General features: G+C 44.4%; 1 protein-coding gene and 1 long non-coding RNA gene across 2 annotated transcripts; both read left to right on the forward strand.

The window, feature by feature from the left end:
- The first annotated feature begins 1,277 nt into the window (after nt 1–1,277).
- Nucleotides 1,278–16,465, forward strand: MPHOSPH6 (M-phase phosphoprotein 6). Its single transcript, XM_073659782.1, has 5 exons — nt 1,278–1,501; nt 8,167–8,279; nt 9,467–9,557; nt 10,668–10,777; nt 14,809–16,465. Exons 1-5 carry the CDS (start codon nt 1,454–1,456, stop codon nt 14,945–14,947), a joined length of 501 nt encoding a protein of 166 aa, XP_073515883.1. The 5' UTR covers nt 1,278–1,453; the 3' UTR covers nt 14,948–16,465.
- A 381-nt stretch (nt 16,466–16,846) lies between these two features.
- On the forward strand, nt 16,847–18,857 carry LOC141175837 (uncharacterized). Its single transcript, XR_012253066.1, has 3 exons — nt 16,847–18,053; nt 18,476–18,515; nt 18,752–18,857. It is a non-coding gene; the product is annotated as an uncharacterized lncRNA (long non-coding RNA).
- Nucleotides 18,858–23,637: the final 4,780 nt, after the last annotated feature.

The following is a 23,637-nucleotide window of genomic DNA, read 5'->3' on the forward strand; positions in this document are numbered from 1 at the left end:
TTCCTCCGTCCCCTCCGCAGCTGTGCTGCGATCCTTTCAGTGCGAGAGGATCGGACCACAGAGCACTGACATTCGGCTTCCGCTCGCGTCAGAGCAGGAGCCGAATGTTATTAGCATGTCGCATTGGATGTTCTCGTATTGGATGCCATACCTACACATGACCTGACTTTGTGTTCTTGCGTTACAGCTCACCGGCGTGGCTTACAGATTCGGAAAAAAAAAAAAATATATATATATATATATATATATATACATATATATATATATATATATATATATATATATATATACATAGATATGAAAAAATATGCATATGCCCGATTGCTTTGGGAAACTAATTTTTAGCAGCGGTATTAGCTAAGGAACAATACGCATATTTTTTCTGTTTTTTAGCAGCGGTGTTAGCTAAGGAACATTACGCATATTTTTCCATTTATAGCAGCGGTGTTAGCTAAGGAACAATACGCATATTTTTCTGTATCTGTAAGCCACGCCGGTGAGCTGTAATGCAAGAACACAAAGATAACAGACAGCAGTCAGGTCATGTGTGGGACCCCGGCCTAAAGATCAAAGAGCAAAAGTAAAAATCGGCCAAGACGGGAAGGGGTTAAATAAGAAAAAAATAAAAATATTAAAAAGGTAAAAAAAAAAACCTCCTTTTAAAAAAAATAAAAATAAAAATAAAAAAAAAAGGAGGGGAAAAAAAAAAAAATGAGAGAGCAAATGTAAAAGTTTGCCAAGGCAGAAAGGGGTTAAATAAATAAACAAATAAATAATAATGATAATAAATAAAGATTAAAAGGAGTTAAATAATTAAATAGTAATTAGAAAAAAAAAAAAAGATTAAAAGTTTTTTTTGAAAAAAAAAAAAAAGGAGATAGAAACCGCGAGCGCAAAAGTAAAAATTGGTCAGGGCAGGAAAGAGTTAAATAAATTAATAATAATAATAATACAAAATAAAGATTAAAAGAATTACAAATAAAAAAAAAGGCGGAAAAATAAACTAGAAAGCAAAAGTAAAAATTGGCCACGGGGTGAATGGGTTAAATAAAAAAATAAAAAGTAATAGTAATAAAAAAAATAATAAAAAACAAAGATTAAAAGAAAAAAAAAAGGAAAGAGATAACGAAAGCGCAAAGTAAAACTTAGTGTGACTATAATATAGTATTTCCCCTATGGTCACAGCGGCCATAAATATCACAGAGATAATCAATAATATTCTATTATTATTAATAGGAAGAGCTCCGGCATCTCGCCCAGCGCCGCGGCCGGCAGGTCACGTGGTGCGGCTCTCATCAGCGCATCGAGCATCGACTGCTCTCCTCTGCGGCCGCCGCGGTGATTGCTGCTGTCTGTCGCTAGGCTGCCATTGCCAGTGAGGCGCCGCGGCCTGCAGTCGTGTGTCGCGATTCTCCCAGATATCGGCGACCCTCTCACTCCCGGGATTTCCACCATGGCCACCGAAGTGGGAAGACTCTCCAAGAACCTCCTGCGGATGAAGGTAAGAGAGGAAGCCGCCATGTTTGTGAGGGGCGAACACATGGCAGCAGGAAGAGGACCGCTGCTGCTGCAGAACCTCTTCTTTTGGACTAGCTGTTAATAATTACAGCTCAATTAGACCAACCTGTGATTTTTTTCCAGGTGGCAGTGTGCTGGAACTTGCAGTTCCACTGCAGGTTTCTATGCTCGTCCCTGGAAGGACTATAAGTCCCAGCAGGTTCCCCAGCCTGCAGAGTATTATCTTTCCTATATATACTCTTGTGGTTTCAGTTCTCGGGACCGCTGCTTGCTGTCAGCGACTGAACCTAATGTCCAACTTTATTCTGCTCTCCCCAACTTTTTTTTGTACAAGTAGGCGTGGCTTAGATAGGGGAGGGGCCTCTTTGACACCAGGCGGATGGATTCCAGCATGGGACATCAGACGCGGTTTTGCGAGATGCTCCGGTCTGGACAGATTTAAAGGGGTCGTCCACAACTTATGTTCTTTTTTTTGAGTATTTCAACCCCATTCCCCGACGTCAATGATTGGCTGTAGAGATCACACGTGTCTGCCACCCGATCCGGCTGCACATTATAGTCCAAGCCTTATCGGTTTGTGATCACTGCGACTAATCACGTGATTGCCTGCAGTGGTACCTGCCGGAAGAGGATGGATGGGGGAGGAGGAGCTACAGAGGATTGGTTATTATTTTTAGGCAAATACTGGGAGGTTTTAGACTTTAAAAAAAAAAAGTTAAACATGTTGGACAACCCCTTTAAGTACTGGATGCATTGGGTCTGACTTTCTTATTGGGTGCCAGATTGAAGACATTTTGCTGTATTAAAGGGGTGCAGGCAGAAGGGGGCATTTCAGTCCTCGTTGCCGGACCCCGATCTATTTATTTTCTATGGGACTGTTATAGGAAACCAAGCGCAGCACTCGGCAGCCCCATAGAGGAAGAATGGAGCGGCGCTCTAACATGGACGACAGTGGCATCGCAGTGCACGGACTGGCTGGCTTCTCTCCTGACACGAGCGTGATAACATGTATTTCTATGCAGCTGTCAGAAGAGCCGCCGGCCAGTCCGTGCACTGCGATGCCACCGTCGTCTGTGTTATACGGCCCTCTGACTGCGCCCTTATTAGTGACTACTAATATACACTGCTCAAAAAAATAAAGGGAACACTCAAATAACACATCCTAGATCTGAATGAATGAAATATTCTCATTGAATACTTTGTTCTGTACAAAGTTGAATGTGCTGACAACAAAATCACACAAAAATCATCAATGGAAATCACATTTATTAACCAATGGAGGCCTGGATTTGGAGTCACCCCCAAAATTAAAGCGGAAAAACACACTACAGGCTGATCCAACTTTGATGTAATGTCCTTAAAACAAGTCAAAATGAGGCTCAGTATTGTGTGTGGCCTCCACGTGCCTATATGACCTCCCTACAATGCCTGGGCATGCTCCTGATGAGGTTGCGGATGGTCTCCTGTGGGATCTCCTCCCAGACCTGGACTAAGCATCCGCCAACTCCTGGACAGTCTGTGGTGCAACGTGACGTTGGTGGATGGAGCGAGACATGATGTCCCAGATGTGCTCAATCGGATTCAGGTCGGGGGATCGGGCGGGCCAGTCCATAGCTTCAATGCCTTCATCTTGCAGGAACTGCTGACACACTCCAGCCACATGAGGTCTGGCATTGTCCTGCATTAGGAGGAACCCAGGGCCAACAGCACCAGCATATGGTCTCACAAGGGGTCTGAGGATCTAATCTCGATACCTAATGGCAGTCAGGCTACCTCTGGCGAGCACATGGAGGGTTCTGCTGCCCTCCAAAGAAATGCCACCCCACACCATTACTGACCCACTGCCAAACTGGTCATGCTGAAGGATGTTGCGGGCAGCAGATCGCTCTCCACGGCGTCTCCAGACTCTGTCACGTCTGTCACATGTGCTCAGTGTGAACCTGCTTTCATCTGTGAAGAGCACAGGGCGCCAGTGGCGACTTTGCCAATCCTGGTGTTCTGTGGCAAATGCCAAGCGTCCTGCACGGTGTTGGGCTGTGAGCACAACCCCCATCTGTGGACGTGGGGCCCTCATACCACCCTCATGGAGTCGGTTTCTAACCGTTTGTGCAGACACATGCACATTTGTGGCCTGCTGGAGGTCATTTTGCAGGGCTCTGGCAGTGCTCCTCCTGTTCCTCCTTGCACAAAGGCAGAGGTAGCGGTCCTGCTGCTGGGTTGTTGCCCTCCTACGGCCCCCTCCACGTCTCCTGGTGTACTGACCTGTCTCCTGGTAGCGCCTCCAGCCTCTGGACACTACACTGACAGACACAGCAAACCTTCTTGCCACAGCTCGCATTGATGTGCCATCCTGGATGAGCTGCACTACCTGAGCAACTTCTGTGGGTTGTAGAGTCCGTCTCATGCTACCACGAGTGTGAAAGCACAACCAACATTCAAAAGTGACCAAAACATCAGCCAGAAAGCATTGGTACTGAGATGTGGTCTGTGGTCCCCACCTGCAAAACCACTCCTTTATTGAGTGTGTCTTGATAATTGACAATAATTTCCATCTATTGTCTATTCCATTTGCGCAACTGCATGTGAAATTGATTGTCAATCAGTGTTGCTTCCTAAGTGGACAGTTTGATTTCACAGAAGTTTGATTCACTTGGAGTTATATTCTGTTGTTTAAGTGTTCCCTTTATTTTTTGAGCAGTGTATTATAATCTGACCCTGCTGACAATCTAATGTGCATGAGGGTGATCTGACTCCTCCAGACGTCTGGTGTCACAGGTAGAAGGGTCAGGCATGTTCAATGTCAGTAGGCCTGATCCTTTGTTTTTAAAAGAGAAAATTTGTCAAGCAGATGTCTGACTTGCTCCCCTCTCCTCATGGGTGATACATGCAGGCTCAGCCCCAGATATGTCAGGGTCCAGGAGAGTTAGCTGTCTGGTTGCGGCCAACTTAAAGGGATTGTCCATTAATAAGCCAAGAGAGTTTGGGGGTGAGGGGGGAAGATACTCTCCTCTCGTAGGGGCAATGCTCCTCTGTACTCAATGCAGCATCCACGAGAACATCCAGAGGAGGGGTCATGTGAACGCTGCAGTCAGTCATCGTCTGGAGAAGCATCTCTGAGTACATAGGAGCGCTGCTGGTCTTTTTTATAAAAGTATTGTTTTGTTTTGTTTTTTACTTCCTGGTCCCATTTATAAAAAAATAAATAAATTATAAAATAAAGATAAATAATACTAAAATATGATAAAAAACTAAATTAATAATACTAATTAATAAAATATGATACAATAATAATTATACTAAAATATGATAAATAAAATTCATAAAAAAAAATAGTACATTAATGAAATACATACAAATAATAAATAATACTAAAATATGATAAAAAAAAAATACATGAATAATAAATAATCTAAAATTAATAATTTGTCATCCAGTAGTGGACAAGCACTGCGAGTGAGCCCTAGAGTCAGGCTTATATGACAGACCACCTTGGGATTCTCTCTAGTTTGTGGTGGGATTACAGCTCACCAGTCCAGCAGCTCGTGCGTTAGGGTCTGACGTAATGATCCCTGTATCTGGTATGTGGAAGCTCCTGGACCATTGCATTCTTTGTAGCTCCCCAGAGCTGACTTCACAAAGATCTCCACCCCCCCAGTCCTCGATCAGATCAATAGGATGCCCTGCCTCCTTTGATTGCAGTGATCAGAGGGTAAGATATATCCAGCTTCCCCATTTTTTTTGGGGGGGGGGGGGGGGGGACTCCCTTTAAACATTTAAATGGCCATTATCGCAGAGCAGTAGCCAGACTGTCACATACTAGGGGTCACTAAGGTTATGAGAAGTATCTGTACCTCCACGGCTAATCTATCATCATGTATACTACAGTGCACGGCGGAGAGGAGAAGAAAAAAAACGCATTACACCCCCCTAACCTCCCCCCGACATATGATTAATGGTGCACATCAGAAGTTTCCCCCATGTGGGCCGCTCCGGTAAACTCGATAGCTGCTATTGACTGTCACTTGAATGCCCGGTAACAATCAGCCGGCAGAATACTCGCCTCTGAACAATTCACATGGCCGTCCGTCACCGAGGCTAATGAGGCTTCCTGCGCGGCCGCGTATAGCCGAAAGTTATTGGCTCAGGCGGTTAATATAGGTGTCAGACCGGCCGAAATCTACATTGTAGTGCCGCTGATGAGCGGGCGGCTTCTCTGGCTGTGTTAAGTATGTGGTTGGTGTAAGTGGGCGTTTTAAGGATTTTTTTTTTATTTTGCTCTTTTCTGCAGCAAATTACTCTGAACTTTTTTCATTTTTAAGAATCGGCATTGTCAACTTCTGCTGGTGAGTCACAATGCAATCAAGTTGTGACCGGCGTCCTCCCGTCACACCTGGGACCCGCGAATGTGGGCAGAGCGGAAGAGCCGGCACCGCTGCGCCTATTGTGTAGATGGAAGCAGCTATTTTATTTTTTTTTTTCTATCTTCCCTAAGCCTTGACAGTTTTTCAGTGGGACTTTTATCATTTGCAGTCCGGCCATTTTAAGGCTGACATGCCAGTATTGTATTACTGCATACGGGCCCAATTCGGCAGTGACGGTAGCTCCCGACGTTATCGCGATTTGTGCCATTTTTAACAATCTGTGCGGATTTAAAGGGGAACTCCTAAGAGAGCAGATTGAATTTGGACTGAAAGCTAGATCGCCTTGGAGGAAGTAGTTGTCTTGACAGGGTAAATGAGGGGTCAGGGGACTCCCTGCCCTCAAGGTCGGACCTGAAGCTATCCGACATGTTTTGTGGATATGCCACTACTTTGAAATTGGTGACCTATACTTATCAGATCGGTGGTGGTCCGGCGGTGGCTTTGGCGACAGACAGGCCTGTTCACTGCGTAGTGGCCACTGCCAGGCGCTGCAGATCAGCTCCTATTTATTTGCACTACACGATGGACAGACCTGAAAACATCTAATCTTAAGGGGGTTTCGGCTGTTGGACCCCCACCCATCTGATATTGACGACCTATCTTGGTTGCATGGTGCAAGTCTTGAGCCATAATTGGCTGTAGTACACTAATGTCTTCTCTTGGTTCATTAGACCTAATATGGGGCTCCTCCACTGTATTGATCAGTGATCGCAACGATTATGGTTGTATAGGATGAGGATGCATGGGGCAGATAAAAGGTGGTCTCTGACTGGTAAAATAAAAAAAATACCGCCACTCACTTCCCTAGTGACAACTTACTGTAGCACATACATGTATTCATATACTTCCATCATAAAACGTGGGGATGAAATAATGACAGCGCTCTTTACGTCCGCTCATATTAGAAGCCACTTTCCTTCCGCTGTCAAATTACAGTAAAAAGCCATCAGGCGAAATGTCAGCACACGGCCAAGTATTACTGACATAAATGCTTATTGCATTAGACGAGGAGCGGGCGGCTTCACTGCGCTCTTCTCCGTCATGGCTGCAAGAATCTGGTGCATCCTAAAGCGGGTCGTCCATTGTACGCAGCGATTCCTGTATATTAGTAGTCAGGAGCAAGTGCTTACCGTGCAGGCGGTGCGCTCATCGCTATACATCTGCATTAAAAGCAGCGGGGTGCCCCATTACCTGGTAAGTGCATGCAAAACTAACACAGGTATATTAAGCAAGGACGGCATAATGAGGCTGAGAAGCCGCTGACCCACATTACCACCGCAATCTCCAGTCACGCACTGAAAGATTTCCTAATGCAGGGCGGCCCGCCAGGTACGTCTAATGGAAGCCTAATAAGCGGAGGGAGGGTCCCGCTGCCTAACCCTCTCATTCAGCCATTTACTGAAATGTATTCAGTGGCCAAGTTCTTAAAAACAGCCATCGCGTTATATTTATGTTCGCCATTTGGTTAAATTGCCTTTTTGGCGTAATTATACGAGATGCGGCTTCTCAGAATACACACACTCCTGATGGAGGGAGAGAAGTCGATGGGGGATTATGGAGGGCGGTGAGGCATCTATTTCAGGATGGGGATGAGATACGATGAGCAGCATTGGTTGTGCTCCTGTCACGCCCGTCTGTAGAGCTTGTATGGTGGCACAATGGGCTCATATGGCCTAAAAGCCCCTGTATGCCTTAGAGAAAACTGCATATATAAAGGCATTATTGACTGGGAGGCAGAATAAAAGAAAAAAAGAGAGAGAGAGATCGAGCGGACGTATCAGCTCGATCCCACTGAAGTGACATGCCGTGGTGATCGTGCATATGGCTGCCACTGTCAGGTGTCCCGACTGTCCAGACATATGATCGAGGGAGCGAAGGACAATAAAATATGGCTCCTATCTTTGTGTATTCAGTAGGTACAGAAGGAGTGTGTGCGCTCCTGCTCTTTTCTGTAGTTTTTCTTTTTCCTTTATCCTGTCCGTACCGTTATCACAACATCCACACATGGATAAAGGGAATATCGCCAAATAAATGGGCAGATTTCTCATTCAGGGATCTGGGAAAGCTGGATCGGACTTTTTATATCTCAAAAATGGAAATACAGAACTGGAGAAATAATAAAATTCACCCCATCTCCTCCTCGAATTTCTGGTAACGCAGCCTCCGCTTTATAAACTTCTCTCTCTCGTCAGAACCGTATTAAATATATTCCTATTTCTTTCTTTAGTTTATGCAAAGGAGTCTTGACCCAGAAACCAAGAAACAGTTAGAAGAGGAGGAGAAGAAGATCATCAGCGACGAGCACTGGTTCCTTGACCTGCCGGAGCTGAAGGAGAAGGAGTAAGGAGCATTTATCACCTATATGTCACATCCTGTAGTAATGCGCACGTCTGTGAAAAGTCACAGCTGAGTGTCGGCGTGGTGTCCATGGAAAGTCGCACAATGGCAGTGCCACTATGTGCCGCGCAGCCCTGCACAATCTTATTGCAGATGAAGCGCTCCTGTCCTCTGTTTGCCAAGCGTTCACACTTGGATCCTGACCTCCGCAGTATTTATTGGCTTTGTATTAGAAATGGCTTTTTAAATGCAGGAGGCTGCAACCTGTAATAATTGGAAAATCCCCGGAGCTTCTCGGCCCACTGCAAAAAGCTTCCCGACGCCTCTAATTTACAGCCTGACTGTAGTAGTGCAGGTTTTTTTCTTCTTCTTTCCTTTTTTTTTTGCTTTGCAGCCTTAGATCTTAAACATCCCTTCAGATACTTACCCTTTTAATAACAAACTTTGCAGTGCTTCTTAAATTATCACCTCCCCCACCCAGCCATTTTCTGCACATAAGGATCAAACACATTTAAAGGGGTTTCTCACCATCATAAATTTGCAAAGTTCTTGGAAAAACCAACAACTTTTTAATTTACGTCAAGTACAGAGGGATTTTTAACTTTCTGCTTGTGGCTGGTTTCCTAGACAAGTAGCACACTTGCAAGCTGTTTGCTATTGAGCTTGTAAGCGCTGCTCTGAAACTGGTCGGACCGGTCCGCGCTTGCAGAATTGAATGCCGCTGTTCCAAAACGTCAATCATTTAGGAGGTCCGAAACTGGGAGGCAGAGTAGATGTGCGCTCCTGAAGATCAGTCGTGACAACAACCCCTTTAAAAAAAAAAATTCTCATTTGTCGGCAGCACCGTGAATAAGAGAGTTCGGTCATCAATGTCGACAGCACAATCTTACGGTGGCGACAGCACCGATCTGATCGGCACCATTCTAATAAGTAACGTCTTTAGAGGCCGATGGCCGGTGTTATTGGCTGGGAGAGTAGTGCCGTCTGCTCAGAGAGTAGCGATGGGCTGCAGAATAGATTTATCAATCCGTACGTCAGCCGACGAGGATTTAGAAAAGCTGCCAAGATGATAAAAAAGATAGCACCGTTAAAGGGGAAAGGGGATGGAGATCTATTGTTGCGTCCCATTTATTAGCACGTGTGCATTTATTGCACCGATTGAATTTTCCCAACCCTTTTTTTTTTTTCAGGAGTTTTATCATCGAAGAAAGAAGTTTCCTTCCGTGCGAAGACTTCCTGTACGGCAGAATGTCCTTCAAAGGGTTTAATCCGGAAATTGAGGTAAAGACTTGTGAAGGGTGGTATCAAATAACATCAGGGCCCCCTTTCCCATTCCCGCATAGTCTGGCCATTAAAGAGCTTCTGCTTGGAAAGTGGTGCTGATGACTTTACCACCTGCAGAGATGCGTGCATGAGTCCTGTCTTAGTAGTAAGCTTGCACAATACCTGCTGCGGGTCGTTAACGTCATCCGGAGCGAAGACGTTGCCAGATCATTCCTTTTTTAAGGGTTATTTTGATAGTTTTTATAACTTTTTGGGCATGTTTTGCTTGTAGACTGATCCTAGCAGTGATTGCTACCATTGTCTTCTCCTCGGGGGCCACATCCATGCTTCAAAGGGGTCGTCTAGGGGTATAGATAAAATAATGAAATTCCAAATAGAATTGTGGTAACTGTTCCTCGGCCGGACCCCCACCATCCACCGGCCAACTTATGTCACTTGTGCAGTGGGCGATCTGCTAATATGACCCTACGACTTGATTTATGTCACTAGGTAGGACGCAACATTTCATCCATATTGTGCACATCAGGTGGCGGAATTATTAACGCATTTCTTGGGGGGGGGATTGTCTGCAGCCTCTCCAGACCCCCATTTGTGCCCAAGTTCTATAACATCTAGTTAAGTATTTATAAATTCAGAGAGGCTTTACTAGAAAAAAAAATCACTTTGCTAATCTTTGACAACTATTTCTCCAGGCAAAATATTTTATTAAAAGCGAACTCTATTTATGTCAATTGCAATGAATAATTCCACTCAAATTATCCGTCCGGTTTTCTAACGCTGCGGCGGGTCCAGCGAGACATCCTGGCCCCGAGCTTAGCACAGCGGATGAGAAAGTGAACACGATCAGGTCAATTTTAATGTTCTTTTTATTTGGAATCAGGACACGGATCCGGCATGTCCTCATTTCCTTCTGGGGATTATGATATTACATGGTGCCTATTGAAGTCAACGAGCAAGCACGCATTTTTTTGTTTTGCAGATCCCATAGTATGAAAACCGCGTGTGCGGATTGCAGGGCGTCCCCGGTGCTAGGCCGGCTGTCACCATGACGTATGATCGTCCGTCTCGTGTCGCAGTCCACTCAATCATCTCCTTCTGTATTCTCAGAAACTTATGGTGCAGATGAACTCCAAGACGGCGGAGACAAAGACAGAGGAGGAAGACCCTGACTTTGGAAAAATGGACGTGGATGTGACAGATGAAGAAATGGCTCTCCGGTAGGATTTCTCATCTTCTTTCATGATCAGAAAGTGATGAGAGAAGTGTCATTAATACATATGTGTGCTCTGCTGAATCCATGAACAGCCCCATGAATCACAGCAGGGATACAGTGACTAGTTCAGATATTCATAGTTCTTTATAGGGCAGGGTACAGACGTACCAAAATTAGGATGTTGCAGGGGAACCGATGGCAAGTTGGTTGCAAAAGTGCTTTGCAAAGTTCTCCAGTTATTAGAAAGTTGCATTCAGTCCAAAGCTGATCCAAAAAATTTGCTTTGCAAAATGCCTGATAATATGGGAAAATTCATATTTACTTTCCCATTACAAAGCATTCTGCATTTGTGTTTTTCAGTTTTCATGCATTTACCAGATGTAGGTGTAAGGGGGTCCTTTTTCTCTCCATTAGGCTCTAGGGTTATGCAGGCCCTTGGGTGACAGAGTCCCGGAGGCCACTTTTCGCTTTCAATTATTCCTTCTCGCCTTCCAAGATATAGATAGAGATATATATATATTTTTTTTTTTGCAGAACGAGAATAGTTTATTGGTACCATACAACTTTCTTACGGAGTTTTATGCCATTTTCTGGGAGCAGGCGAAGTCACTAAAAAGCAGCGATAGATATCACCTCACTTTTTACAAAATATATATATAGTTTTTTTTACTTTAAAGGGGTATTCCCATCTCCAAGATACTATCCCAATATGTAGTAAGTGTAATAATAATAATATTAGCGAATACCTCCAATTAGAAATGTAGTATAGTATTTTTGATTCGCTTTGCCACTTAAATCATGTACAGGCAATACAGGACCTTGGGTATCCATGGTTATGTCCACTGATAAAGTGACAGCTAGTTAGCTTGCTGATAGTGGTCGTAACCGTGGATACCTAAGGTCCTGCGATGTCTGCACATGAGGAAAGAGACACAGCTAATCAAAAATACTATACTACATTTCTAATTGAAGGTATTTGCTAATCTTATTATTATTGCACCTACTACATATTGGGATAGGATCTTGGAGATAGGAATACCCCTTTAAGTGTGTGTATCGTATTTTTCTGACTATAAGACTCATTTTTCCTCCAAAATTTTGGAGGAAAGTGGGGGATGCATCTTATAGTCCGAACATATGTTCGGCTGTGGGTGGCGCTGATGGGGAGCGACAGCGGGGGATGAGCGGGGCACAGGAGGTAGCAGCCGCCTGCTGCAGCCTACACTGTGCCCACTACTAAAGAAAACGAATATTCACTGCTCCTCCTCCCATGGGTGTAGTGAATATTCATGGACTTCAATAGCGGGCACACTGACAGCTGAGCGCAGCAGGAGCCGCGCTGTGGGTACAGTGTGCGCGCTATTAGGGAGAGTGAATAGTCACTGCTCCCCACGCACACAGTCCCGGTGTGGGGAGCAGAACCCTGAGGAGGCAGAGCAGGACAGGTGTGGGAAGCAGAACCCTGAGGTGGAGAGAGGAGGTGAGTATGTGTGTGTAATAAATATATATATATATATATATATATATATATATATATATATATATACATATAATATATAAATATTTTTTTTTTTTTTTTCTGTGCAGCGTGACGGGGATCAGGGGGGCCATACATACAGGAATGAAGGGTGCCATACATACCAGGATGGGGATGGGGGCCACGTATAACAGGAAGGAGGGTGCCATATATACCAGAATGGGGGATATTAACAGAATTGCCCCTATACCAGTGTCAGCAGCAGACCCCCTCCCCCTTAACAGGGCATCATGACTACATTTTTTGCTTACATTTTTTTTTCTATTTTCCTCCTCTAAAACCTAGGTGCGTCTTATAGTCCGAAAAATACGGTATATATAAAAAAAAAAGTGAATTAAAAAAAAAAAATTATATGTATGTGTGTGTGTGTATATGTGTATATATATATATATATATATATATATATATATATATATATATATATATATATATATATATATATATATATATATATATATATATATATATATATATATATATATATATATATATATATATATATATACGTACGTACGTACGTACGTACGTACGTACGTACGTGTGTGTGTGTGTATATATATATATATATATATATGTATGTATGTATGTATGTATGTATGTATGTATGTATGTAATTTTTTTTTTTGTTTGTTTGGACAGCTTGTCGCTGGGTTTCATAGCTTAGAAATGTATTGTATAAGTGGGTATATATATAGTACAGACCAAAAGTTTGGACACCTTCTCATTTAAAGATTTTTCTGTATTTTCATGACTTTGAAAATTGTACATTCACACTGAAGGCATCAAAACTATGAATTAACACATGTGGAATTATATACTTAACAAAAAAGTGTGAAATAACTGAAAATATGTCTTATATTCTAGGTTCTTCAAAGTAGCCACCTTTTGCTTTGATGACTGCTTTGCATACTCTTGGTATTCTCTTGATGAGCTTCAAGAGGTAGTCACCGGAAATGGTCTTCCTACAATCTTGAAGGAGTTCCCAGAGATGCTTAGCACTTGTTGGCCCTTTTGCCTTCACTCTGCGGTCCAGCTCACCCCAAACCATCTTGATTGGGTTCAGGTCTGGTGACTGTGGAGGCCAGGTCATCTGGCGTAGCACCCCATCACTCTCCTTCTTGGTCAAATAGCCCTTACACAGCCTGGAGGTGTGTTTGGGGTCATTGTCCTGTTGAAAAATAAATGATGGTCCAACTAAACGCAAACCGGATGGAATAGCATGCCGCTGCAAGATGCTGTGGTAGCCATGCTGGTTCAGTATGCCTTCAATTTTGAATAAATCTCCAACAGTGTCACCAGCAAAGCCCCCCCACACCATCACACCTCCTCCTCCATGCTTCACGGTGGGAACCAGGCATGTAGAGTCCATCCGTTCACCTTTTCTGCGTCGCACAAAGACACGGTGGCTGGAACCAAAGATCTCAAATTTGGACTCATCAGACCAAAGTACAGATTTCCACTGGTCTAATTTCCATTCCTTGTGTTCTTTAGCCCAAACAAGTCTCTTCTGCTTGTTGCCTGTCCTTAGCAGTGGTTTCCTAGCAGCTGTTTTACCATGAAGGCCTGCTGCACAAAGTCTCCTCTTAACAGTTGTTGTAGAGATGTGTCTGCTGATAGAACTCTGTGTGGCATTGACCTGGTCTCTAATCTGAGCTGCTGTTAACCTGCGATTTCTGAGGCTGGTGACTCGGATAAACTTATCCTCAGAAGCAGAGGTGACTCTTGGTCTTCCTTTCCTGGGGCGGTCCTCATGTGAGCCAGTTTCTTTGTAGCGCTTGATGGTTTTTGCAACTGCACTTGGGGACACTTTCAAAGTCTGCCCAATTTTTCGGACTGACTGACCTTCATTTCTTAAAGTAATGATGGCCACTCGTTTTTCTTTACTTAGCTGCTTTTTTCTTGCCATAATACAAATTCTAACAATCTATTCAGTAGGACTATCAGCTGTGTATCCACCTGACTTCTGCACAACACAACTGATGGTCCCAACCCCATCGATAAGGCAAAAAATCCCACTTATTAAACCTGACAGGGCACACCTGTGAAGTGAAAGCCATTTCCGGTGACTACCTCTTGAAGCTCATCAAGACAATGCCAAGAGTGTGCAAAGCAGTCATCAAAGCAAAAGGTGGCTACTTTGAAGAACCTAGAATATAAGACATATTTTCAGTTGTTTCACACTTTTTTGTTAAGTATATAATTCCACATGTGGTAATTCATAGTTTTGATGCCTTCAGTGTGAATGTACAATTTTCATAGTCATGAAAATACAGAAAAATCTTTAAATGAGAAGGTGTGTCCAAATTTTGGTCTGTACGGTGTGTACATATATATATTAACGTACAGATATGGGGGGATTCAGTAGGCCCTCAATAGCAGCAGGTAGAGTCCCTGTTGCTCGGCCCATCTCTCCTGTGTGCTATTACAGATGAGCTGCAAAAAGGAAAAAAGCCGGTGAACCGTCCTAGTGAAATCCATCTCCCTTTCTCATTTTCCAGATATGGGTCGTTAGTGGACAGCATCAGAAAGAAATTTGCAAAAAAGAGAGACCACATAGCCATCCAGGAAAAAGAAGATGAAAACAGTAATGTTAAAAGCCGAAAAGTGAAGAAAGCTTTTCTAAAACCTCAGGACTGAGCTGCTGCAGAACATGGAAGGACTGTTTGGAAGCCTGTGCGTAAATCTGACAAATGTACAGTTCATTTTAATTGTTTTAGATTTATTTTTTTATTTTTATAAAAATATGTATGAAGCTGTAAGTCAAACGGACGCTGTCTATACTTTGAGGGACGAGTTTTTAATAGGTCGTATTTAGATTTGCATCTCAAACTCATTTGCTAAATTGGGACTTGGCTACACTACCTTATACAGACCATGGACAAGTGTGGTGTTATTGCAGGAAGAATAAAGATCAATCTTCAAATTACATGTAATCATTTTAATGTCATTTGTACATTGTATTATCCTGTACTGATCCTGAGTTACATCCTGTATTATACTCCAGAGCTGCACTCACTATTCTGCTGGTGCAGTCACTGTGTGCATACATTACATTACTGATCCTGAGTTACATCCTGTATTATAATCCAGAGCTGCACTCACTATTCTGCTGGTGCAGTCACTGTGTGCATACATTACATTACTGATCCTGTACTGATCCTGAGTTACATCCTGTATTATACTCCAGAGCTGCACTCACTATTCTGCTGGTGCAGTCACTGTGTGCATACATTACATTACTGATCCTGAGTTACATCCTGTATTATACTCCAGAGCTGCACTCACTATTCTGTGCCAACAAGAAGCTTAATGATTAGTTTCAAGAGGAAACCAGCAGAATTATGAATACAGCTCTGGAGTATTATTTAGCCTGTAGCACAGGGTAATTGCCCAATAAAATAAAGCTACTTTCCTTTTTATAAATAAATCTATAGCTATGTATTAGCTGCAGATTGTCAGGATGTGATATCGTGTAGATAGATTACACTCGGTCCAATGTAAAAAAAAAAAAATTGCATTTTTCAGTGACCCCATAATTGTACAGGGCTGTGATGGCCGGTCAGGCTCCTATGCAATATGAGTAACCAATTAAACTACATGTAGAGTCATAGACCATTAGAGGGAGGCTCTGGGGGTATAGTTTACTCTCCAGGGAGTGGTTGTGTGAATTTTAGCTTTTGTTTCCCAAAAAACTTGCACCACCATTGTTCATGCCCTGTATTTGTTATTGTATTCACTTGAATAGCTGCAATACCAGATACAACCTATGGACAAAAAGGTGGCACTGTCTATGTTAGGTTTGGGATCAGAATGTAGACTCTTCTTCCGATGTGATGTGTGCAGAAACGCGTCAGCTCATTAAATATTTTTATAGAAGTTTTATGCTGTTTTCTAGTATTTTTTTTTTCCCCGATCTCTCTCGTCCTTTATAGGATCAGCTCACCCCCCCTTTAAAAAGTGATGACTGATCACTATGATTTGCCATCACTTTGTAATCGGTGGGGGTCCACCCTTTGCAACCCACCTTGAACCTGAGATGATGGGGCCGGATTACTGATTTAATTTTTCCCCTACATAGTTGGTAGCCTCTCAATTGTAAAGTGCTGCGGAATATGTTGGCGCTGTATAAATAAAATTACTTATTTATTAGCCTCACACAGCATCATGATTTGACTTGACTTGGCTTGATAAATGCCAGAGGTGCCCAGGATTTAAGCCACAGAAGTGAAGAAAGCCCAGGTCTGACCCTGTAAGCGCAAATCGTTTTTCTCAACTCTAGTTATTTTGGGATGTTCCGTACTGTGCAAAAGTTTTAGGTAGGTGTGGTGAAAATGCTGCAAAGTAAGAATGCTTTCACAAATTGAATCTGTCAGCGGGTTTTTGATATTTGATCAGACAGCCGCATAATGTAGGGGCATAGAACCTGATTCCAGTCATGTGTCACTTGCTCAGCTGCTTGGTATAGTTTCAATGCAATCCGTGCTTTATCAGCAGGAGATTATCACAAAAGGACTAAGGGTCACATGCAAGGAAGTCCAGCTAATGTGTAACCACACCCCGATCATTGATTGCTGCCAATCAGGGGTGTGGGCGGGGTTATTCATAGCACTGCTACATCTACAGCAGTGCTACCACTGTTTGCCTTCAAGACAGCATGAATTCTTCTAGGTTCACTTGCACAAGATCAGGGATTTTGTAGGATTATAATAAAGTGTACGAGTAATCAATTATACCAAACAGATAAAAGTAAAATAGAAACTTTGTGGAGAAGGCTTAAAGCGTGATGAGGAACAGACAAACTACTACAAAGGTGAGGTTGTGGAAGACAGTTTCATGTCACAGGTCATACACCCCATGGCAAGACTGAGCACAGGAACAAGACATAAGGTAGTTATACTGCACCAGCAAGGTGTCTCCCAGGTAAAGATTTCAAAGCAGACTGGAGTTTCCGTATGCGATGTAAAAGCACTTTTGAAGAAGCACCAAGAGATGCAACATTGAAGACCGTAGACGCAGTGGTCGGTCAAGGAAACTTAGTGCAGCAGATGAAAGACACATGATTAATTCCCTTCTAAATCGGAAGATGTCCAGCAGTGCCATCAGCTCAGAACTGACAGCAACCAGTGGACCCAGCTACACCCATCTTCAGTCCGGAAAAGACTGTCCAGAAGTGGTCTTAATGGAAGAAATGCAGCCAAAATAACAATGTTGATGTGGAAAAATGCCAAGGAACTCAACTATGGACAAAACATAGGAACTTGGTACAGAACAATGGCAGCTGATGTTCAGGACTGAGGAGTCACAATGAAATATTTGGCTGTAACAGATGTCAGTTTGTTCCTGATGAATGGAGAGCAGAACAATAAGTGACTGCAAGAACAGTGAAGCATGGTGGAGGCTCGTGAAAGTTTAGGGCAAGATTTCAGCAAATGGAGTTCTGAATTTGGTCAGTTTTAAGGTTGTCCTTAATGCTGAGAAATACAGGTAGATACTTATCCATCATGGAGGCGTCTGATTGAATCCAAATTTATTCTGCAGCCGGACAACGACCCCAAACATCCAGCAAGCCCTGGAAGTGATGATCTGGTGGCCACAGAGTCCTCATTTTACATCCCGCCTGTCTGGGATCTCCTGAAGGACCTGCACAATGGACCTTCACAGAAGATCTTTGGTTCTACAAGATGCTTGGAACAACTTTTAAAAACTGTACAAAGAGTTGCCCGTAAGAAGAGACCATGTCGTAGTAAGTAGTTTACTATTATTTATTGAGCGTTTATTATTGCGGTGTATTTTTTTATTTTTTTTTACACCTTTTTATGCAGCTCTTCCTTTTGTTTCTTTAGAAGAGGCAATCTAAAGAGAAGACGCCTTCTAATTTTAGCTTAATAAAGGCCCGCGAGAAGAAAGCCGACATGCCCTAAAACAATAGCCGCATTGTGTTCTTTTGTTGTTTTGCTGCTTATTTTTTTTTTCCCTTTAAGATGGAGAAGACGTTTTCACTCATTGTTTTATGGAAAGTTAATCGTGTACTTTATAAAAAGACGAGCGGCATTTAGCAGCCGATGCCTTGTTTTGTACAACAAACGATCTTGGCGCTGTTAAGTGGTGCGGTGATTGGCAGTCGGGCATTCAGCGGGTATCTAATTGTGTTTTCTTTCTTTCCAGATGATACGGCGTATAATACCAGTGAGCACTTTGGTTTCAAGTACGTATTTCAGAGAACATATCTGTTTCTCCTTATCTCCTCTCTCTCGAGTGATTTTGTTACTTTATGCTTTGATACCATGCGTTAGTGCGGCTAATGTGGATGCATTTTTGCATATGTCTCTTAAGCGGAAATGTATCAGATTGTATGACGAGATATTTAACCCCATTGCCGATTCTTGTGAATTAAATTACATGTATATTTTGGCTCATCTGACTTTGTTTCTTTAATTACAGGCAGACGAGTTAACTCCTGACATACCAGCCACAATGGATGACAACTCTGTTGTCTAGCTCTCTATTCAAAAGTGAAAAAAAAAAAAAAGTTGAGTTGAGCAATTTATCTACATCCTTAACCCCTTCACCCACCCCACCCCCCAGCCTGTTTTCACCTTCTTGACCAGGCCGTTTTTTTCAATTCTGAAATTCTGACCAGTGTCACTTTAAGTGGTAAAACTCTGGAAGGCTTCAGCAGATCCCAGTGATTGAGATTATTTTTTCATGACTTATTGTCCTTCGTTTTAGTGGTAAATTTAGGTCGATATGACTTGCGTCTAGGAAAATATTGAAAATTTTGCAATTTTCAAACTTTGAATTCTTATGCCCTTAAACGAGAGAGTTATACCACATAAAATAGTGACTAAATAACATTTACCACATGTCTACTTCACATCAGCATCATTTTTGAAACATAATTTTTTTTTTAGAAGGGTTAAAAGTTGATCAGCAATTTCTCACTTTTCCAACAAAATTTTCAAAACCATTTTTTTAGGGACCACATCACATTTAAAGTGACTTCGGGGGGGGGGGGGGGCTATATGACAGAAAATACACCAAAAGTGATACCATTTTAAACTACAACCTTCAAAGTGCTGAAAGCCACATTCAAGACATTTGTTAACCCTTTAAGGGCTTCATCAGAATTAAAGGAATGTGGTATTAAAGGAAATGTTACTTTTTCCCACCAAAATATAGATTTGGCTCCAAATTTTGCATTTTCAAAAGGGTATCCGGAGAAAATGGACCATCTAAGTTGTTGTGCAGTTTCTCCTGAGTATGCTGATACCCCATATGTGGGGGAAAACTACTGTTTGGGCACACGGCAGGGCTCAGAAAGGAAGGAGCGCTATTTAGACTTTTGAAGCGCAAACTTGGTTGGAATAGATAGCTGACGCTATGTCACATTTGGAGAGCCCCTGATGTGCCCAAACAGTGGAAACCCCCCACAAGTGACACCATTTTGGAAACTACACCCCTTGAGGAATTTATCTAATTAATAATTTATCTAATTAATCTAGGGGTTCAGTGATCATATTGACATCACATGCGTCTAGTCTACGTTTGTCCTGTGTTTAGTCTGTTTGGCCTCTTTCTAATCTTTGGTGTCTTTCTAGTCTACGTTTGGCCTCTTTCTAGTCTAACTTTACATAGTAACGTAGGTTGAATAAAGACCACGGTCCATCAAGTTCAACCTTCCTCCACCAATTGTACATTTTGTCACAAATTTAACTACACTGTGTTCCAAATTATTATGCAAATAATATTTTCTCAGATTTTCCCAAATTACCTCTATGAATTGCAGTCATTGTAATTTTCCAGTCAAATAACTATTAGAGTACAATTGAAAGGTTTTTGTACAAACTGCCTATGATAACAGGATATTTTAAAAAAATAAAAAACTCAAACTGCACTCAAAATGCATGTTCCAAATTATTATGCACAGCAGAGTTTTCAACCTTTTCATTTTAATAAAGAACAAAAAAAGGTCATTTTTGAAATTATAAGCATTAGCAGGTTATTACTGTAACGGGTCTGGGAGGCGGAACCTCTGAGCAACTATACAAGGGGGCGGTCCTTGTAAGGAAGCGGGTTGCTCCCAGGGAAGACGGGCAGGTAGTCACGGCAAGTGACAGGGACAGTCTCTGGGTAGAAGGGCAGGTAGTCACGGCAAGTGACAGGGACAGTCTCTGGGTAGAAGGACAGCAGGCAGGTGGCTGGTGAGCGCTCCCAGGTGAGCGGGCGAGAGTCTCTGGACAGGCAGGTGGTCACGGCAAGTGACGGCAGAACCTCCAGGTAGACTAGCAGACAGGTAGCAGGTGGACGCTCCCAGGTGAGCGGGCAAGAGTCTCAGGACAGGCAGGTGGTCACGGCAAGTGACGGCAGAGCCTCCAGGTAGGCTAGCAGGCAGGTAGCAGGTGAGCGCTCCCAGGTGAGCGGGCAAGAGTCTCTGGACAGGCAGGTGGTCACGGCAAGTGACGGCAGAGCCTCCAGGTAGGCTAGCAGGCAGGTAGCAGGTGAGCGCTCCCAGGTGAGCGGGCAGGCTGGTCCATAGACAGACTGACAGGTGTCGGAAGGCAGACCGTCGGACCGCAGGCTTGCAAGCAGGTAAGCGGATATCAGGCAGGTATCAAGCAGGAATCTGGCAGGTAACAGGCAGGAATCTGGCAGGTGACTGGCAGGTAGCAAGCAGGTGACTGGCAGGTAACTGGTAACGGGACCTGAGGGCTGAAGCAGAGTGAAGGCTTTGCAACAACATTGCTCGGGCACCTCCATTTTGGAGGAGGTGCCTTAAATATGGTGAGGTCCTCCGGCCATTGGCCGGGGACTCCTTAGGACGGCGCGCGCGGCCCCTTTAAGAGAGGGGGAGCGCGCGCGCGCCCTAAGCACAGTGGCCGGGAAGCAGCGCGTGCTGCCAGCAGAGCGGGAGGAGAACGCCGGGCACGGAGCGGAGAGGTGAGGGAAACAGCGTCCCTGTCTAGCAGGAGGCAGGGACGCCGACGCTACAGTACCCCCCCCCTTTAGGGCCCCCCTTTTTTAGGCCAGACAGAAACTTATCAAGGATGAGAGGGGCATGGATGTTCTCCCGGGGCTCCCAAGTTCTCTCCTCTGGACCAAACCCCTTCCAATCCACTAGAAAAAAGGTTTTTCCTCTTACCCTTTTGGTGGCCAGAATGTTCTCTACATCAAACTCGTTATCAGCGGAAACCGGAGCAGGAGGCATACCTGTAGACTTGGAAAAAGAGTTAAGTACCACGGGTTTGAGGAGAGATACATGGAAGGAGTTAGGGATCCGCAAGTTGGCCGGGAGTTTTAATTTATAGGCCACTGGGTTGATTTGTTTGATAACTTCCAGTGGGCCGATGAACCGAGGCCCTAACTTGTAGGAAGGAATCTTGAGCCGGACATACTTGGACGAGAGCCAGACTTTATCTCCAGGACGGAATTGTGGAGGATCCAGGCGTTTTTTGTCAGCGTGTTTTTTCATCCGCTCGGACGACTGAAGGAGTGCGGATCGCCCAAATGGAGGGGAATTCGCTAACGAGGGATTCCGCAGCCGGATTGTCCACCGATGTGGAGACGGGAAATGGGATCCGAGGATGCTGACCGAAGACTACAAAAAACGGGGATTTGGAGGAAGATTCGCTCTCGTGATTATTTTAAGAGAACTCGGCCCATGGTAGGAGATCCACCCAGTCCGAATGGTGGGCATCAACGAAGTGCCGGAGGTAACTGGTCAGGATCTGATTGATCCGCTCCACTTGACCATTGGACTGTGGGTGGTAAGCGGAGGAGAAGTCCAGGGTGACGTCCAGCAGCTTACATGTGGCTCTCCAGAAGCGTGAGGTGAACTGAACCCCACGATCCGTCACGATGTGGAGGGGCAGGCCATGGAGACCGAAGATGTGGCGGATAAAGTCTTTAGCCAGCTCGGGTGCAGACGGGAAACCCGGCAGGGGGATGAAGTGAGCCATCTTGGAAAAGCGGTCAGCGACCACCCAAATGACCGTACAACCGGCAGAGACAGGGAGATCCGTTATAAAGTCCATAGCTATATGCTGCCACGGGGCAGCAGGTACTGGAAGAGGAAGGAGGCGACCGGCTGGCAGATGTCTCGGAACCTTGTTGCGGGCGCAGGACACACAGGCAGAAACAAAGTCTATTACGTCCTTGTGCAGGGTAGGCCACCAGTAATGCCGGGTAATAAGCTGGAGGGTCTTTTTCTGACCGGCGTGGCCAGCTAGCTTGGACGAGTGACCCCAGTGTAGGATCTTCTTCCGATCAGGTACTGTTACGAACGTCTTACCGGGAGGGAGACGATTTAGATTCGCGGGGGCCACCTGCATTACTCTGGCGGGATCAATGATGTGCTTAGGCTCCTCCTCTAGATCAGACACCAGGAAGGATCGGGACAAGGCGTCAGCTTTGATGTTTTTGTCTGCCGGGCAAAAAACAAGGACCACCGGGCTTGGCGCGGGTTAAGTCTCTGGGTGCTCTGGAGGTAAGCCAAGTTCTTGTGGTCCGTGTAAATAATTACCGGGTGAAGAGCCCCCTCGAGCAGGTAACGCCACTCCTCCAATGCCAGCTTAATGGCCAATAACTCTCGGTCTCCTATAGAATAATTGCGCTCAGAAGGGGAGAAGAGTTTGGAGAAGAAGCCGCAAGTTACCATTCTTCCAGAAGACGACTTTTGGGTAAGTACCGCTCCCGCTCCAGAGGAGGAGGCGTCCACTTCCAGGAAGAATTGTTTGTTGCCGTCCGGACGATGCAGCACCGGGGCGGAAGAGAAAGCCTGTTTTAAGGAAAGAAAGGCTTCCTCAGCTTCGGGCGGCCATTCTCTGGGATTAGTGCCCTTACGGGTGAGCGCAGAGATTGGGGCAGTCCGGGAAGAGAAGTGCGGTATGAAGAGGCGGTAGTAGTTGGCGAAGCCCAGGAACCGCTGAATAGCCTTCAACCCCTCTGGTCGGGGCCACTTCTGGATGGCAGACAGTTTCTCAGGATCCATTCGTAGGCCGGTCTGAGAGATAATGTAGCCCAAGAACGGAAGCGAGGTCTGCTCAAAGAGGCACTTCTCATATTTAGCGTAGAGGTGGTTCTGCCTGAGCCTGAGCAGGACCTGACGAACATCCCTCCGGTGAGTGAGAAGATCCGGAGAGAAGACCAAGATGTCGTCCAGGTACACCACTACGCAGGAGTAGAGAAGGTCCCGGAAGATGTCATTGACCAACTCTTGAAAGACAGCGGGAGCTTTACAGAGACCGAAGGGCATTACAAGGTACTCATAGTGGCCGTCTCGGGTGTTGAATGCCGTCTTCCATTCATCCCCCTGACGGATACGGACCAGG

Source organism: Phyllobates terribilis, unplaced genomic scaffold (genome assembly GCF_046119375.1).
Source record: "Phyllobates terribilis strain yellow unplaced genomic scaffold, ASM4611937v1 Scaffold_14__1_contigs__length_39327217, whole genome shotgun sequence".
NCBI lineage: Eukaryota > Metazoa > Chordata > Amphibia > Anura > Dendrobatidae > Phyllobates > Phyllobates terribilis.

What these genes read in the sequence shown, in the direction of transcription:
- MPHOSPH6 (XM_073659782.1), top strand. Translation starts at nt 1,454, where the DNA reads ATGGCCACCGAAGTGGGAAGACTCTCCAAGAACCTCCTGCGGATGAAG. An exon ending in AGAACCTCCTGCGGATGAAG is followed by an intron (nt 1,502 to 8,166) that starts GTAAGAGAGGAA and finishes TTCTTTCTTTAG; the next exon opens with TTTATGCAAAGGAGTCTTGA. An exon ending in GATGAAGAAATGGCTCTCCG is followed by an intron (nt 10,778 to 14,808) that starts GTAGGATTTCTC and finishes CTCATTTTCCAG; the next exon opens with ATATGGGTCGTTAGTGGACA.